The sequence below is a fragment of the Malus sylvestris genome, chromosome 10, assembly GCF_916048215.2.
Source record: "Malus sylvestris chromosome 10, drMalSylv7.2, whole genome shotgun sequence".
Classification (NCBI taxonomy): Eukaryota; Viridiplantae; Streptophyta; class Magnoliopsida; order Rosales; family Rosaceae; genus Malus; species Malus sylvestris.
The window spans coordinates 25,939,426-25,954,861 of NC_062269.1; the positions used below are offsets into that span (position 1 = coordinate 25,939,426).

Consider the following 15,436-nt stretch of genomic DNA (forward strand, 5'->3'; position numbering starts at 1 on the left):
AAGAAGGTAATTATAATCAAAGGTCACCTTTTGACTAATAGTCGTATCATCGTTCCAACTTTTATTACATGCCGCTTGTGAGATCTGCTAACAAATAATTGCTTGCCATGTTTCTATAAGAACAATGGTGCACCAGAAGAAGGATGAATTAATAATGGGAAATATTAAGGATATGAACGCTGAAACACAATGATGAAGAAAGCACTTACAGATTTATATTGAAATTCCTCGCGAATATCTCTGTCTGTTATGACAGCAGACGAGAAGCCAAGGATAATGACATGAATTGATTCTTGTGTGACTTTCACAACCTTTCCTTCTGCAGTGGCAGAACATCACATAACAAGCAGCAGGATCACCATTAAAGAAGTGTATCATTTGATAACAGGATGCATTTTTTATAACAAAATAAATCAAACTTTGAGCATAGTATTCTCGCAAGGTATAAAATTTGTATGTATGTTACTTCATTAGTTAACACAGAACAAGAATACTACCTACAAGCATATCGGGCTTTGGAGAATAAAGTAATAACTTTGCTTTTAGTCTGACAGTAAAATAAGGATGAACTCCGGGAAGAATCTTTGCGTCCTTATCTAAAATGTTGAATTCATAAGCCAATACAATACCATCAAATGTATCATTGTACCTGCATGAGAAACCAGAGACAGAAAATTAAATACCAAAGTTGTTACCACATCACAAAGACTCTTAACTATGATTCTCATAATTACACAAACACGTGAAACGGAATATTACTCCAACGCGGGCTACAAACGCCCTCAGCACTTGAACAATACAGAGTAGCCAACTAATGAATTTGGAGACAGTAAAAACGAATCCGAACACACTGCATGAAGATATCATTCCTTAAATCTAACAAATCAGCTCTCATTTGCAGTCTTTCTTAAGCAAATTACTTATTTGTTGCAAGGCATTGAGGAAAAGTTTAAAACCCAAACAAAGATTTAGGAACCCAAACAAAGATTAAAACCCAACATAAAGAAAAAAGAAATAAGCTACCTTATTGAGGAAAAGTTTTTCTCTCCTCTACGAGAGCTCTTCCCTCTGCCTGTGGGGGTCTATCTCTCCTTTTGTGAGAGAATTTTAATAGTTTCAATTTCTCACCATCGCTCCCGTTTCTTCAATTTCCCCATCCGATTGCCGTTTTGAGAGTCGGAGGCTTGAAATTTTTCTTTTTACATTCTATGTTCTTTTCATACCTTAGTCCCCATCTTGCAGCCCCTTTTCCTTAACCTTACCCCTTCTATATTTCCATCACCATCCTGCACATCATTTCAACCATGTTTTTCCCCACCATCTTCCTTCTCCCAAAAATTAGATCTTAAAGTTTTGGACCCAATCTGGAATTTCGACTTCTATACTTTAAGATTTGATTTTTGCTTTGTATATGCTTGCCATTTTTGGGTTGATTTTGCTAGGTCTTTGCACCCACTCTAGTTTTGGATCCTCCATGGTGGATTTTCTGGTGGTTGCTGGCCAGAGACAAAAGGCGTGGGACTGTTTCTATTTGTTGGGGATTAAGGTTTTTTCAGATGTTTTTACTTTTGGGCTTAATGCTTTTGATGTCTTCTTGTTTTAGTTTGCTGCTGGTGACCCTCTTACTCATTCTTACATTTGTGGATTTCACGTCTGCGATGGTGGGTCGGACCTTTCGAGAGTCATGTTTAACTCATCCTAAGAGCAACTCCAGTGTAGGAGCCCTCCCCCCAGGCAATTCACTATTTAATCCACCTAGTGAACAGTAACTGCCTTTAATGAATAGTGCATTCCCCTGGCAATTGCCTTTTGCATCTCCACCCCTGCACTGAATAGCCCTGGCAATTGGTAATAAAATATTAGTATTTTTTTATTTATAAAATAATACATAATAATTTTATTTGTAATTTCGGATAAGATTTTTAATCGTTCTCGTTGCGCCACGTGTCATTATCCGAAAAGCCAATAGCAATAAAATTTTTGTATTTTTGTATTTATAAAATAATTCAAAATAATTATATTTGTTATTTCGGATAAGATTTTTAATCGTTCTCGTTGCGCCACGTGTCATTATCCGCAAAGAAAATTATTGGTGATGGATTTCCGATAAGATTTTTAATCGTTGTGTCAAGGCACGTGTCATTATCTAAAAAGACAATTATTGGTGATGGATTTCTGATAAGATTTTTAACCAATCACGTCATGCCACGTGTCACAATCCGATTACAATCTTTGAGGATAGATTTCCACCAGATTTTTAACGAATGACGGCATGCCACGTGGCATTATCTACAACATAATCCCTTCTGAATCCTCCATATAATCCCCCATCCATCCTCATAAATCTCACACCAATTTTCTCAAGATCTCTATCATTATTCATAGTTTCTGCTTCCTTCTTCGCCAAAATCCCTATCATTATTCATAGTTTTTGCTTCCTTCTTCACCAAAATCTCTATCATTATTCATAGTTTCTGCTTCCTTTTTACAATGTCTTCTTCTTCTTCTTCAAAGATGATGTGGGAAATCGAGCAAGAAGAGGAAGAATTGTTTAACCAATCACAAGGAATGTTCAATGTTAAGGATTGGGCCCAAAATGAGATGGAAGAGGATGACGAGCGTAGACGGAGAGATGACGAATCAAGAATGGCAGGAGCCTCACAATCCCGTCGAATCGTCTAAGCTGTGGCTCATATCTGCAGGCCCAACCGTGCTGTAAACATTGATAGAAACAGGCAACGACGAGGTCAGGAGCTCTTGGACGATTATTTTGTCTGTAACAGTGCATTCCCTGAAACATACTTCCGACGTCGTTTTAGAATGGAACGACATTTGTTCAACAAAATCATGGGCGCTGTTTGCAACCATGATTCTTACTTTGTGCAAAAGCCGGATGTTTTTGGTGCTATGGGTCTCCTGCCTCAGCAAAAAATTACTGCTGCCTTGCGGATGCTTGCATATGGAGCAGCTGCAGACCAAGTGGACGAGATAACGAGGATGGGACAATCAACCATTCTTGAGTCCCTCATGAGGTTTTGTTCGGCAATCGAATCTATCTACACCGCAGAGTACCTCCGGAGACCTACTCATATGGACTTGCAAAGGCTTCTGAAGAAAGGCGAGATGCGAGGTTTTCCAGGGATGATTGGAAGCATTGATTGTATGCACTGGACTTGGAAAAACTGTCCAAGTGCATGGCAATGCGCTTATGGGGACAGAAAAGGATCAAAAAGTATCATTTTGGAGGCGGTGGCATCTTTTGATACATGGATTTGGCACGCCTTTTTCGGGGTTCCGGGAGCTCAAAATGACCTCAACGTCCTTGCCCAATCCCCAGTGTTCAACGATGTCCTGCAAGGAAAGGCACCAAAAGTCACGTATGAGGTCAATGGACGTATGTACGACGGGCCATACTACCTAGCTGATGGCATTTACCCAAGGTGGTCAGCATTTGTCAAAACAGTGCCACGTCCGCGCAGTGCAAAGGAAAAACACTTTGCAAGATGTCAAGAAGGGTGCAGGAAGGATGTGGAGCGTTGTTTCGGTATCCTCCAAGCTCGCTGGGCGATCATCAGGGGTGCTGCCAGATTGTTTGATGTAGAGTCGCTTCGATCCATCATGATGACGTGCATCATTCTTCACAACATGATTGTGGAAGATGAGTACGATTATGAAGCCGTTGATGAATATGAGCCAGACACGATGAACAATTCAAGAACACGTATATATTATGCTCATGACGCCACCGATGAGCCCGTGCAACATGAGCCATTAGAAAGGGATGGACGTTACAATGAAATGATCATCCAACGATATACTGCACTTCAAAGGTCAAATATGCACAATGCCCGCCAACTTGACTTGATAGAGCACCAGTGGGAATTTAGGGGTGCTGACGATACTTAAGTTCATTAGTGTTTGTTTTTATTTGGTGTGTTTATTTTATTTTATGTGGTGTGTTTTTTTAGTTCATTTAGTGAGTTGAAATGTAATTTTATTTTATTTGGTGTTTGTTTTTATTTGGTGTGTTTATTTTATTTTATGTGGTGTGTTTTTTTAGTTCATTTAGTGAGTTGAAATGTAATTTTATTTTATTTGGTGTTTGTTTTTATTTGGTGTGTTTATTTGGTGTGTTCATGTTATTTTATTTGGTGTGTTTAAATGTGTTTTGAATAAAGTACTAAGTTCAATAAATTGGAAACAACATAAAGTACTCTATTCAATGAATAAGAAATTACAACCCGAATAAGAAATTACAACCCGAATTGATTGGAAAATTATGGGTTCGTGAATGGATGATAACCATCACCTAACCAATTTGTGGTGCTAGGATGATCTTCTCTTGTCATGCTAGGATAATCTTCTCTTGTGGTGCTAGGACCATCTCCTCTTGCTCTCGCTTCTCTTGCACGCCTCCTTCGCAACACATCCGCTTTCTCTGACTTCCAAAAATATTTAGAGTCTGGAGACTTCCCTTCTAAAGGCTCCTTCATAATATCACGATCTCGTTCAGCCATTCTTTCTTCTCTTCTATGTTCCCTTTCTTGCCGAAGTAGTTCTCTTTCTCTCTCATCAGCTTCAAATTTTCTCTCAAAAGCTGCAGCTTTTGCATCCTCTCTAGCCTTATCAGCCTCAAATTTAGCCATTTCCCGGGCCAAATTCAATTCACCTTGGCGGGCAAGATCTTCCATATACTTTGCATAATCATTATTGGAAGCATTACCTTTTCTCTTTGAAGCCTTCTTACCTTGAGGCCTAATTGGATAACGGGTCGACCCCGACGCTTGTTCAACGGGGGGCGTTTCAGGCACTTCTTCATCATCTTCATCATGATCATGCGAGGCATGCTCAGGTGTAGAGTGTAGAGGGGTGCTGTTCATGAAAACTTCTGGACCGACATGCACAACTCTAAATTTAGGACAATCTTTGACAATATTCCAACATTCAAACCGGGTGAATGTTTTGTTTTTGCTTTTGGTTTTGGCACCATACCAAGCTTGTGCTTGAAGTTCCTACACAAACAAATAATTATAATGAGAATAGGTAACAAATAAATAATTATAATGAAAGTATGTAACAAATAAATAATACAAACAAATAATTATAAATGAAAGTAGCTAACAAATAATTATAATGAAAGTATGTAACAAATAAATAATACAAACAAATAAATATAATGAAAGTAGCTAACAAATAATTATAATGAAAGTAGGTAACAAATAAATAATACAACCAAATAATTATAATGAAAGTAGGTAACAAATAAATAATACAAACAAATAATTATAATGAAAGTAGCTAACAAATAATTATAATGAAAGTAGGTAACAAATAATACAAACAAATAAATATAATGAAAGTAGCTAACAAATAATTATAATGAAAGAAGATAACAAATAAATAATACAAACAAATAAATATAATGAAAGTAGCTAACAAATAAATAATATATTGTTACCTGATCCGTTAAATTTTCCCCACTTCGAAGATTACCACTAGCTTGTGCCAAGGCGTCTCTCCACGTACTAAACGATTGACTAAGTAATTTCCAACGACTGGACATCGATTCCTTAGTTCTTTGCCCACCCATTTTCTCAAGATAATTGGTATGAATAAGACTCCACATTTCTCGCAACTGCATCTCATTACCCGTAATCGAATCATGAGTAACTTGAACCCAACTAGTACACAACGCAACATCTTCAAGAAGCGTCCAATTCGTACCTGGTTGAGTAGTCATTTTGTTGGAAAAAAATTGGATTGAAACTTTGAAAGAAAGATAGGAATGTGGTTGAAAGTAGTTGAGAAAATATGAAATTGTGGTGTAGGGTAGAAGATAATGAGAAGGTATTTATAGGTGAAGTGAAATCAAAATTTTTTATAATTTTTCATAATTTTTTTTCGGATTTTTTCGGATTTTTTTACATTTTTTTAAAATTTTTATTCACCTAATTAATCTCTGCCGTTGGATTTAAAAAAATTTAAATTCCAACACTCCAGATTGTGCCACGTGTCACAACGGTAACATTTTAGATTTTTAAACTTTTTTTCTTTTTTTTTTAATTTACAAAGCCTAATAACGTGGACCGTTGATCTTAGATCAAACGGATGAAATTAAATTAGATTTTTAAATGTTTTTTACCGTTGGAAATCCAACGGTCCATAAAATAGGACCGTTTCAATCGAACGGACATGGGGAAGCCACGTGGCTTCCCCAACGGTAACTTTTGATAACTGAAATCGCGGGCCCCTGCCCTGTTTTTTTGTCGGACGACTCGCACCCACGCGCGCGTGAAACGCACGCGCCTGACGCAGCCCTCAGGCTCTCGGGCTGGCAATCCTCGACGGGCCTGCTCCTCGGGCCTCGCCTGTCGCTCGGGCTTCCATACGCTGGAGGTCATCCCCCCAGCAATTTGCTACTGTTTGACCCACTGGCCCCCGAGCAACCTCCCCCGCTGGAGGTGCTCTTATTGCATAAAGATGACGCCTATTGCTAGTTCCAGTTGGATGCTACAATACCATCTTCTACATATCTCCCATTGAGGCTTCGGTCTCTTCTTTGTTTCACTGGTTTCTGGCAGCAGCAATTGCAGGAAGATTGAACAAGTTCTTTGTCTTTTGTTTTTTCTTGTTTTGGGTTCCAATTTCTGTTTTGGGCCAAACTCCTGTTTGTTTAGAAGGTCTTTTCTTTTCTCTTGTGCTTGCTTTTGTTTTTGGACTTCCTTTCATGTAATCTTGCTTTGTTGGTAATGACATTACCCTTGACCCAAAAAAAAAAACAAGGATTAAAACAAATTCTCGATATAAAAAAGGATTAAAACGAATTCAAGTTAAAATAAGGTCAAAATTTAAAAGAAACAAAAATATCACGACATGGAAGGAACCCCTGACTTCAAACATGGAGAAGAGTATCTCTAGCCTAAGGATCTCTATGTATTCATGGCTTTTTGAAAGAAATCACCCCACCAGAGTCTTCCTCTGAAACGCACAAAGGCTTTCCTAGAGGGATTTGGATTCTATTCGGATTCTCTTTGTGAGAATTATAGGAATTCGAATCCTCACTAGATTCTCCTTGTGAGGATTCCGAAGATTCATAAATCATGTCCATTCATCGTACATCGTGCAGTCAGAAATCATTTTAAATATTTTTATTTAAAATTAAATACAAACAGTACCTAACAAAAACTGACCGCACGATATACGATGAATGTACACGATTCACGAATCCCCAAGCTCCTTACCAAAAGGATCTGGAGAGGATCCTGTTGGGAATCACAATGATCCTCACATCCAATCCGTTTATCATACATCATACGGTCATAAATCATTTTGAATTTTTTTATTTAAAAATATACACAAACTGTATCTAACGAAATCTAATCGCATGATATATGATAAACAATTAGATATGAGGATTCCTAAGATTTTCACAAGAAGGATCCGTCCTCATCCCTGCTAGGATCTCTTAATTGTATCTATGGTTTCTGTTTAAAGGACTAGGATTCTTTCTCCTCCTCTTTCCTTTCCCTTTCATCCCTTCCTCTCACATTTATTTTGTCATTCTCTTGTTATAAAAAATTAATATAAGATATTGACGTGGCTTAACCGTGATCGTTCAAATAGGAGATGAGGGAAGGAAAGGGAAAAAAAGAGGGAAAAGAATCTTACTCCCAGTTTAAAACGATGAGAGCTTTTCTTCTCTGCCACATGTCATGTTTCAAATGGTGGATACTATCAGGGACTAGTTCAACCATCTAATAAATTATGTGTCGGTAAGAGGAAGAGGGAGAGAGAGCATGAGATTAAAGTGAGGTAGACTGTCATGGCAAATAAGGGAAGATCCAATAATTGTAAAGGGAAAGAGATTCCCTCCGGATCTCTCCCATCAAAATCCACAAATTAATTAATCTGGATCTTTAAAATTTAATTCAACGGTTACAAACAGAAAGTTTCTTAAAAAATTATAATAATTTTAACCTTTGAATCAAATTTCAAAGTCCAAATTAATTGATTAGTGGGATTTAATGAGAGAGATCGAGAGGGGATCTTTTTCCTTGTAAAAGGTCTCTTTCAATAATTGTCCACCATATTAATAGTCTATGTTAATCATTGTCCTATTTTATCACTGTTTCTGTCGATCAAATCGACCAGCTGACCCACGAAGACATCATAAAATTTTCATCTATAGCTTTGGAGCAGGTGTATAAAATATATTATATGTTTTATGTATGAATAAATAAATAAAAAGATAATATTGACTTTGTTTCTTTGTTTATATTAATGTATAATTTGATATGTCAAGTAATTTGTATAACTTGTGTGAATTAAAAAAATATATATATATATATAAAATTTCCTTCATTTTAGTTTTACATCATAAAATAATTGCTTGCCATCAATTGCAACATTATACAATACTTTTAAAATATTACAGTATCATACATTTTTTATTATTTAAAATATATTAAATTAACCTTGAAATGACCAGTGCCAAATATAAGATTCACATTTGTATCCGTGTGAATGCCACTTGCTCCACATGTCAAACAGTTAATAAGAATATTTATTTTTTTAAAGATTGTTTTATTTCATTTAATATTTACTTAAAAAATAATAAAGAAACCATTGCTCTTCGCAGCGCACCATCGCCATTGCTGCCAAGTCCAACAGTGCTTCAGCACCTCATCGCAACGAGAACGGAACACGCCCCGCTCGCCTTGAACTGCAGCTGTGATGGGTGATGCAGGTTTGGGTAGAACTGAATGTGCGGCAGGATTCGTCATCGACCTCTGCTCCACTCTGTCTGAACCACCACCACAAACTTATTTTTTAGGCTTTTCTAAACTTATTTTTCTTTTAATTTTATGCGTCGTCTTGTCGCATGATGATCTGTTCGGGTTTGTGGTGGTGGTTCAGGCAGAGTGGAGCAGAGTTCGATGACGAATCTGGTGCCGGCGGTTCAGGTAGAGCACAACAGAGGTGAACACCCAAAGGCAGCCGAAGATGTCGTCGACCAAGACGACGCCGTCTAAACTGGACGAGATAGAAATAGAGATTCCGGAAGTGTTACGGGATGATGAGGCAGCCACAGGGAACGACGAAGCAAGAAATTACCTCCACAGATTCGATAAAGTACGAATCCAGAGAAGCCAACAACAACTCCACCATTGACGCCAAATCTAGAGTTTCCGTCGCCAATCTCGAACTCGCCGTGTGTGGTTCCTCAGCTGGCGTCTTATTTTCCTCATTATTCTAGCTCCTCCGACTTTGAATCGTCCTATTTTAAACCGGATTGAGCTGACGGGGGAGGTTTCGGCCGGGGAAATTGTGTCGGAGGAGGGGCGGGCGGGGCTGGGTAGAGTGATAGGATATAAAATTGCGAGCCCACTTTTTTCTTATTTAATTATTTGGCATATAATATTATTTTTCTTTTTTAAATTGATTTATTTTATATTTGTTACCAATTTGATTGCTACATCAACATAAATGTGAACTTCTATATTTGACACATCATTACTTAGTATAAAATTGAAATGAAATAATAAGAAATGTACGAGATTAAAATATTTTAATGAATTTTGCCCAAACATCGGTAATAAAATGCTAGGAAACCAAATTTTTAAGAATCCCAAGGGGATCAAAATTTGAAGGATACCGATATAAAGATCAAATTTGTAAATTAATTATATGTCACAAATAAGATATAAGCATGTTAACCAATATTTAAATAATAATTTAATCATCAATATCCACATTATTTAGTTTACAAAATTGATGTAAAAATTTCATCTGCCTAGTATTATCCAAATATAATTTACTCTTTTGTTATTGTACTAAGGTTTTTTTCTTTTTTTTTACACCCTTTTGTTATTGTACTTTGTTTTTTTTTCGGGTAAGATTACATTCCTTTAAAATGGGCAAAGCGCAAAGCTATTCCATTGCCAGAAGCATTAAGCATACACAGAGAGGAGAGAAGGGTTTGGTTTTTGTGCACACCATGACCTTCTCAGCAGAAAACCTTCTTTTCATTTCATCCCCATCCACAGCTTCCCTAATCAAACCTTCAAAACCCACAAACTCAAACCAGTTCACCTTCCTCTTTCCCAAACCCTCATCACTCTTCCTTTTCTCACAACAACGCGCCGTCTTGAGAACAAACACGCGCTGCTCCGCTTTCTCCCAAACCCCCACTCACCCAGATTACATTCCCAACCGAATTCCAAACGAAACCTATGTCCGAGTCATGGACACGACCCTCCGGGACGGAGAACAAGCCCCAGGGGCGTCCATGACTAGGACGGAAAAGCTGGCCATTGCACACCAGCTGGTGAAGCTGGGAGTGGATGTTATCGAGGCTGGGTTCCCCGCTTCATCCAAATATGATCTGGAGACAGTGAAGCTCATAGCAAAAGAGGTTGGAAGCCGAGTTGACGAGTGCGGCTACGTGCCTATCATAGGTGCATGTTGTAGGTGCGTTCGCAGCGACGTCGACGCTGCATGGGAAGCGGTGAAGGACGCGAAACGTCCGCGAATATGTATATTCATATCGACAAGCGAAATCCACATGAAGTATAAGTTGAACAAGACTGCCGATCAAGTTCTCGAACTTGCGGAGGAGTCGGTGAGGTATGCTAGAAGCCTTGGAGCTGAGGACATTACATTTATCTGTGAAGACGCCGGAAGGTTTAGTTAACTCTCTATCTCCTTCTTTCCGAGACCAATTTGTACAAAACGAGTTTGTTGTCAAGTGATGTTCTAGTCTAATAAGTGATGATATGTGAAAAATATTTACACATAAACTATATTATTTGATGTTTACCCAAAAAAAAAAAAACTATATTATTTGATTAAGAAAGTCATGTTGCCGATATACAATAGTTGCATTTAGTTTTTAAAAGTTTTTATTAACTTCTCTATTTTTAACTATTTCATCAAATTTCAAAAGCTCAAATTAATTGATCCCTAAATTTATGAGGAAGAAATCAGAGAAGATCTCTTTCCATATTTTATGTTTGCAAGTTTACATAAGCTGTACTCTTGTCCAAAAAAAAAAAAAAAAAAACTGTATTCTTCTAATCATGTCAAATGATTTTCTAGAAATTTGCAAGTGACTATATTTATATGGATTAGTTTACAATTTAAAGGGCATATTGCATTTTCAAAAGGGAATTGGATCCTCTCTTAGGAATCAACGCATACGGACTGTTGATAAAAAATCATGCGGTCATAATTTTTTTTTTTATATTTTTCATACAAAACGAAATTACTTTACTTTTAAAAGTATAAAAAATATTTAATTGAGATATCACGATTTTTAATCAACGGTTATGCGTTAATCCCTAGGATCCCCAGAGGGGATCCGGCAAGGATCCAAATCCTTCAAAAGCATTGTTTTCATGTGTTGGTTATGATTTTAGAATGTTTAGTGGAGGATTAAATAAATAAATGTGTAAAAGAAAAAAAAAGGTGTAACATTAATAATCATTTCCAAACATCCTGTAGAAATGTCATACAAATATAATACACACACACACACTCAGGATCTTCGTTCCCTTTGAAGCAAAGATCCAATCCAATCCAATCCAATTTTTTTTTTAGGGAACATTCCATTTCAAGTTGAAGACAAAAAAGGGCGTAACAGAGATTATGCCCCGACTTAGTGTAAAAAAGTCAACAAATTGAGTCATTTTATATATTTTCATCTTTGTTTATTGGGAAAATATATAATATAGGATGAAGTATGCTTTAATCCTTAAACTATTATTTAGTAAAAATTAAGTTTTTGAATTATTTTTTTCAATAAAATAAGTCCTTAAATCAATTAAAAATTACTAATTTCATATTTATTATTATACTTAAAGTTAATTAATTTATTACATTTTTCGTCAAGTTAAATTACTTGACACATTATAAAGTGTAATACCGTCATGTTCTCACCTATAAACCCTTAATATTTTATATAGGTTGCGAATCTAATATCTAATTTATTCTTCAAAGTTAACTCTATACATTATTTCTTTGTGTAAAATTATCAATCTATCATTCAATATGTATTACATGCAAGTAACGTAATTTAAATTGACGAAAAATTGAATATAGTAACTTCAAATATAATATTAAGATATAATTGATCATTTTTTATAATTCAATAATTGATTTTTCTAAAAAAAAATTTAAATACCTAATTTTTAGGTAAATGATAATTTAGAAACTAAATTCATAGTTTGTATAATATAATATATACTCAAGATCTTCATTCCCTTCGAGGCAAGATCCAAATCCCGACTTGATATGATTGTATTGAAAATTGCCATCTGGCTACAACCTGTCACCGCAATAATGGTACGGAGGCAGATTCTCTGTCTCTCACATCCTTCTGTATCCTCCTATTTGTGTGATCACGGTTAAATCACGTTAATATTTTATATTACTATTTTTTTTTATCTTTTTATCTCTATAAAAAAATAATACAAAATATTAATGTGGCTTAAACGTGACCACACAAAATAAGAGGGCACGGAAAGGCCCTAAAAGTAAGAGGGCAGAGAATCTGCCTTCTAATAGTACATAATATATAAGGATTATATAATGGAATATGATTATCTCTTCTCCTACTTTCATCTTCTTCTCTTCCCTCATCTCACATATTGTTTTTTGTCATATTATTTTTATAAAAAAATCAATATAAGATATTGACGTGACTAAACTATAACCGTTTAAATAAAAGGAGAGAGAATAAAAGAGAGATTAGGAGGGGAACGAATCCCCTTTCTTATATAATAGAGATGGTTTTCATACGTTACTTAAAAATTTTGAATATACTTTAATATATTTTGTCAATTGAATAAATTAAACAGTAAACAAATTAAATACATGTGTAGAGGAGGTTAAAAAGTTGTGTATATATCATTTCTCATTATATGCAATTAAAAGGGATTCGTTTACACAGTCCATTCTCCGCCTAGCCAACAGTTGGGCTAAGAAGCAGACCGAGTGTTGTAAGTTAATTGTAACAGTGTGTTTCTCTTAGGCTTACAAATTCGTAAAACTGTTTATATAGTTTAGATTAATTTGATACACACTCTCTCATATATAAAAAAAAGATGGGGCTAAGAAACTTACCGATTATATGCTTTGCTTGAATTAATCTAAATTAGGTCTGAGAAGGAGTTTCTATATCGAATATATGGGGAAACTATCAACGCCGGAGCAACGACTATAACATTCACAGACACTGTTGGCTACAATTTTCCCAGTGAAGTGGAGCAATTTGTTAAGGACTTGAAGGCCAATGTAGTAGGGATTGAAAATGCAATCATATCAGTGCATTGCCATAACGATCTTGGCCTCGCCAATGCTAATACACTAGCTGTATGTGCACGCATGACTCTCGTGCTGAGTTTAAGTTAATCACTCTCTCATCACTTGTAAAGAACTCGACACTGACCTTGAACTTGCTCTAGGGTGCATATGCGGGTGCTAGACAAGTTGAAGTCACAATCAATGGCATTGGTGAGAGGGCTGGAAATGCTTCGCTAGAGGAGGTAAATCTCTATTTTGGTCATCAATATATAATGGAGAATGATCATAAAAAGACACAATTTTAGACACCAAGATCGTTACGGCAATGCATGGATATGTCTGCATCGTCATCTAAAGACTCAAAACTTGTGTCTAAAATTATCTTTCATAGCATCATGGATCCTTCCCATATATAATTATTTCTTATATTATGTAATTTAAGAAGGAATTAACTAATCGATTATCTAAATTCATTATATAGCACAAAACATGTCATACTATTCTTATATACACTGTAGTTTGTGATAGCCGTCAAATCTCGTGGTAAGGACATACTCGGGGGCCTTCACACAAGAATAAATACAACGCATATTGTACCTGTTAGCAAGATGGTAATTCTTCTTTGTCTTCATTATTATTTGTCTTGTGGTTGTTGCTATTTGCACTAAGAAAAATTCATCATTCGTAATGTTTAAAGTTAAAGAAGGAAGAAATGCGAGATGATTTTTTTTAAATATTAATACCAATTCTCGTTCTTTATATTATAACTTAGTACTACGTACTTAAATGATAAAACTTTTTACATGCACTAAAAATTAGGTGGAAGAGTACAGTGGACTATCTATACAACCACACAAGGCTATAGTTGGAGCTAATATTTTCTCTCATGCCAGTGGAATTCACCAGGTTATATTTCCATATTAACTTTTAATTTGCAGTTGAAATAAATAAATTAAATAATTTCATAAAATATAGTTGAAGAGCAATCTCATCCCTTCCCTCCGTGTGTGTGTTTTAGGATGGAGTTCTTAAAAACAAAAGTACCTATGAGATTATTTCGGCTGAAGATATTGGCTACGTCCTTTCTAATGAAACTGGCATTGTCCTAGGAAAGCACAGGTTAGCGATAAAAGATAATACTTTCGTCCACCTCATGAATATCACAGTAGCGTTTAAACATCTCGCTTTCTTTTTTTTCTTCTTATTAGTGGCCGTCATGCTTTGAAGTCTCGCCTCTTGCAGGTATTAAATTCTTTTTAGTATCTTTTTTGTATGAACTTTGAGATATTATTTGATAAAAATGTTTTTTTTTCTTCAGTAATTACAAATTATTTGGATTATTTGGTTTTGTCAACCAGCTTGGTCATGATATGGACGATAATACATTTGAGGAAGTGTTTGGACGTTTCAAGTCATTGGCTGAGACAAAGAAGGTAAAATTAACTTTTAAGTCGATAAGTAGTCATTGACATGTTCTAGTTTCGATTTTAGTGTTAGTGAGTCACATGATGGTAGTTGGGAGAGGCTAAAATGCATCTGTGAGTCTTCCCAGACCTGAAAGAGTGAACTACCGTGACGAAGCCACCAACTGGTCTCCTTTTCAAAAAAGATTATATAGTTTTATGTTTTAATAGGTTAATGGAACATAAGTCAACAAATTAATCTTAATTCTACCATCCATTCCTAATAATTGATAGTTTACACTGCAGAGTCTTACGGACGAGGACCTAGAATCATTGGTTCATCAGGTGGCCATCCATCCCTAGCCGATAGAGGGAAAATTCTTCATTGCCGATCCTTGTCTGGTGTTGAAGACAATCTTTCTTAATATTTTTCTTTCTCTTGTCTTTGCTTATCTTATTTTCCAAGTATCTTCTTGTATCGGTTGTGGTTGCTTTTTCGCTCTAATGAAGATAGCTTTCATGGTCATGGTAGTTCCCTCTGTCCATGAGATTCTTGTGTTTTTTTGTGGTTTGTACTCTTGAAAGTAGACTATTAGTACGAAGCTAAAAATAAAAAATAAATGAAAAAAGAAAATCATGTATGGGAGGTGACTTATGCATGTGTGTTTTTGCTAACACTTTCAAGATCATTCGAGGGTGGTGCCGACCTTCTTTATGGTGCCTTTGCAGTG

The 15,436-nt window shown here is 35.9% G+C and overlaps 3 protein-coding genes and 1 long non-coding RNA gene across 13 annotated transcripts in view; 2 read left to right on the forward strand and 2 right to left on the reverse strand.

The window, feature by feature from the left end:
* Positions 1–15,436, reverse strand: part of LOC126586475 (uncharacterized) — a 32,206-nt gene that overhangs the window by 1,531 nt on the left and 15,239 nt on the right. Inside the window, exons 2-4 of one of the 9 annotated variants that reach the window (XM_050251324.1) lie at positions 498–649; positions 210–319; positions 28–113 (exon numbers count right to left, since the gene is read on the reverse strand). The exons of 6 other annotated variants lie outside the window; for them this stretch is intronic. In XM_050251324.1, coding sequence (XP_050107281.1) covers positions 28–113; positions 210–319; positions 498–649 — 348 coding nt within the window. The remainder of the gene's footprint in view (positions 1–27; positions 114–209; positions 320–497; positions 650–15,436) is intronic. 2 more of the 9 variants (XM_050251327.1, XM_050251328.1) reach the window with 2 other exon arrangements.
* Positions 4,195–6,061, reverse strand: LOC126586470 (uncharacterized). Its single transcript, XM_050251318.1, has 2 exons — positions 5,459–6,061; positions 4,195–5,012 (listed from the first exon to the last, which is right to left on the reverse strand). Exons 1-2 carry the CDS (start codon positions 5,738–5,740, stop codon positions 4,278–4,280), a joined length of 1,017 nt encoding a protein of 338 aa, XP_050107275.1. The 5' UTR covers positions 5,741–6,061; the 3' UTR covers positions 4,195–4,277.
* Positions 8,623–9,508, forward strand: LOC126586488 (uncharacterized). The gene is made up of 2 exons (XR_007610822.1): positions 8,623–8,801; positions 8,917–9,508. It is a non-coding gene; the product is annotated as an uncharacterized LOC126586488 (long non-coding RNA).
* Positions 9,896–15,265, forward strand: LOC126586461 (2-isopropylmalate synthase A-like). 2 transcript variants are annotated; one of them, XM_050251300.1, is made up of 9 exons: positions 9,899–10,683; positions 13,158–13,371; positions 13,464–13,544; positions 13,821–13,913; positions 14,122–14,208; positions 14,321–14,421; positions 14,511–14,544; positions 14,661–14,735; positions 15,012–15,265. In XM_050251300.1, exons 1-9 carry the CDS (start codon positions 9,914–9,916, stop codon positions 15,066–15,068), a joined length of 1,512 nt encoding a protein of 503 aa, XP_050107257.1. In that variant the 5' UTR covers positions 9,899–9,913; the 3' UTR covers positions 15,069–15,265. The 2 variants fall into 2 exon arrangements, with proteins under 2 accessions (XP_050107258.1, XP_050107257.1); XM_050251301.1 differs by lacking the exon at positions 13,821–13,913 and having other exon boundaries at positions 9,896–10,683.

Excerpts from the sequence above, each read along its gene's own strand:
- LOC126586470 (XM_050251318.1), bottom strand. The coding sequence starts at position 5,740 with ATGACTACTCAACCAGGTACGAATTGGACGCTTCTTGAAGATGTTGCG. Across the intron at positions 5,013-5,458 it reads GGGAAAATTTAACGGATCAG|GAACTTCAAGCACAAGCTTG; the intron begins GTAACAATATAT and ends TTGTTTGTGTAG.
- LOC126586461 (XM_050251300.1), top strand. The coding sequence starts at position 9,914 with ATGGGCAAAGCGCAAAGCTATTCCATTGCCAGAAGCATTAAGCATACA. Across the intron at positions 13,914-14,121 it reads TTGTACCTGTTAGCAAGATG|GTGGAAGAGTACAGTGGACT; the intron begins GTAATTCTTCTT and ends ACTAAAAATTAG. Across the intron at positions 14,209-14,320 it reads ATGCCAGTGGAATTCACCAG|GATGGAGTTCTTAAAAACAA; the intron begins GTTATATTTCCA and ends TGTGTGTTTTAG.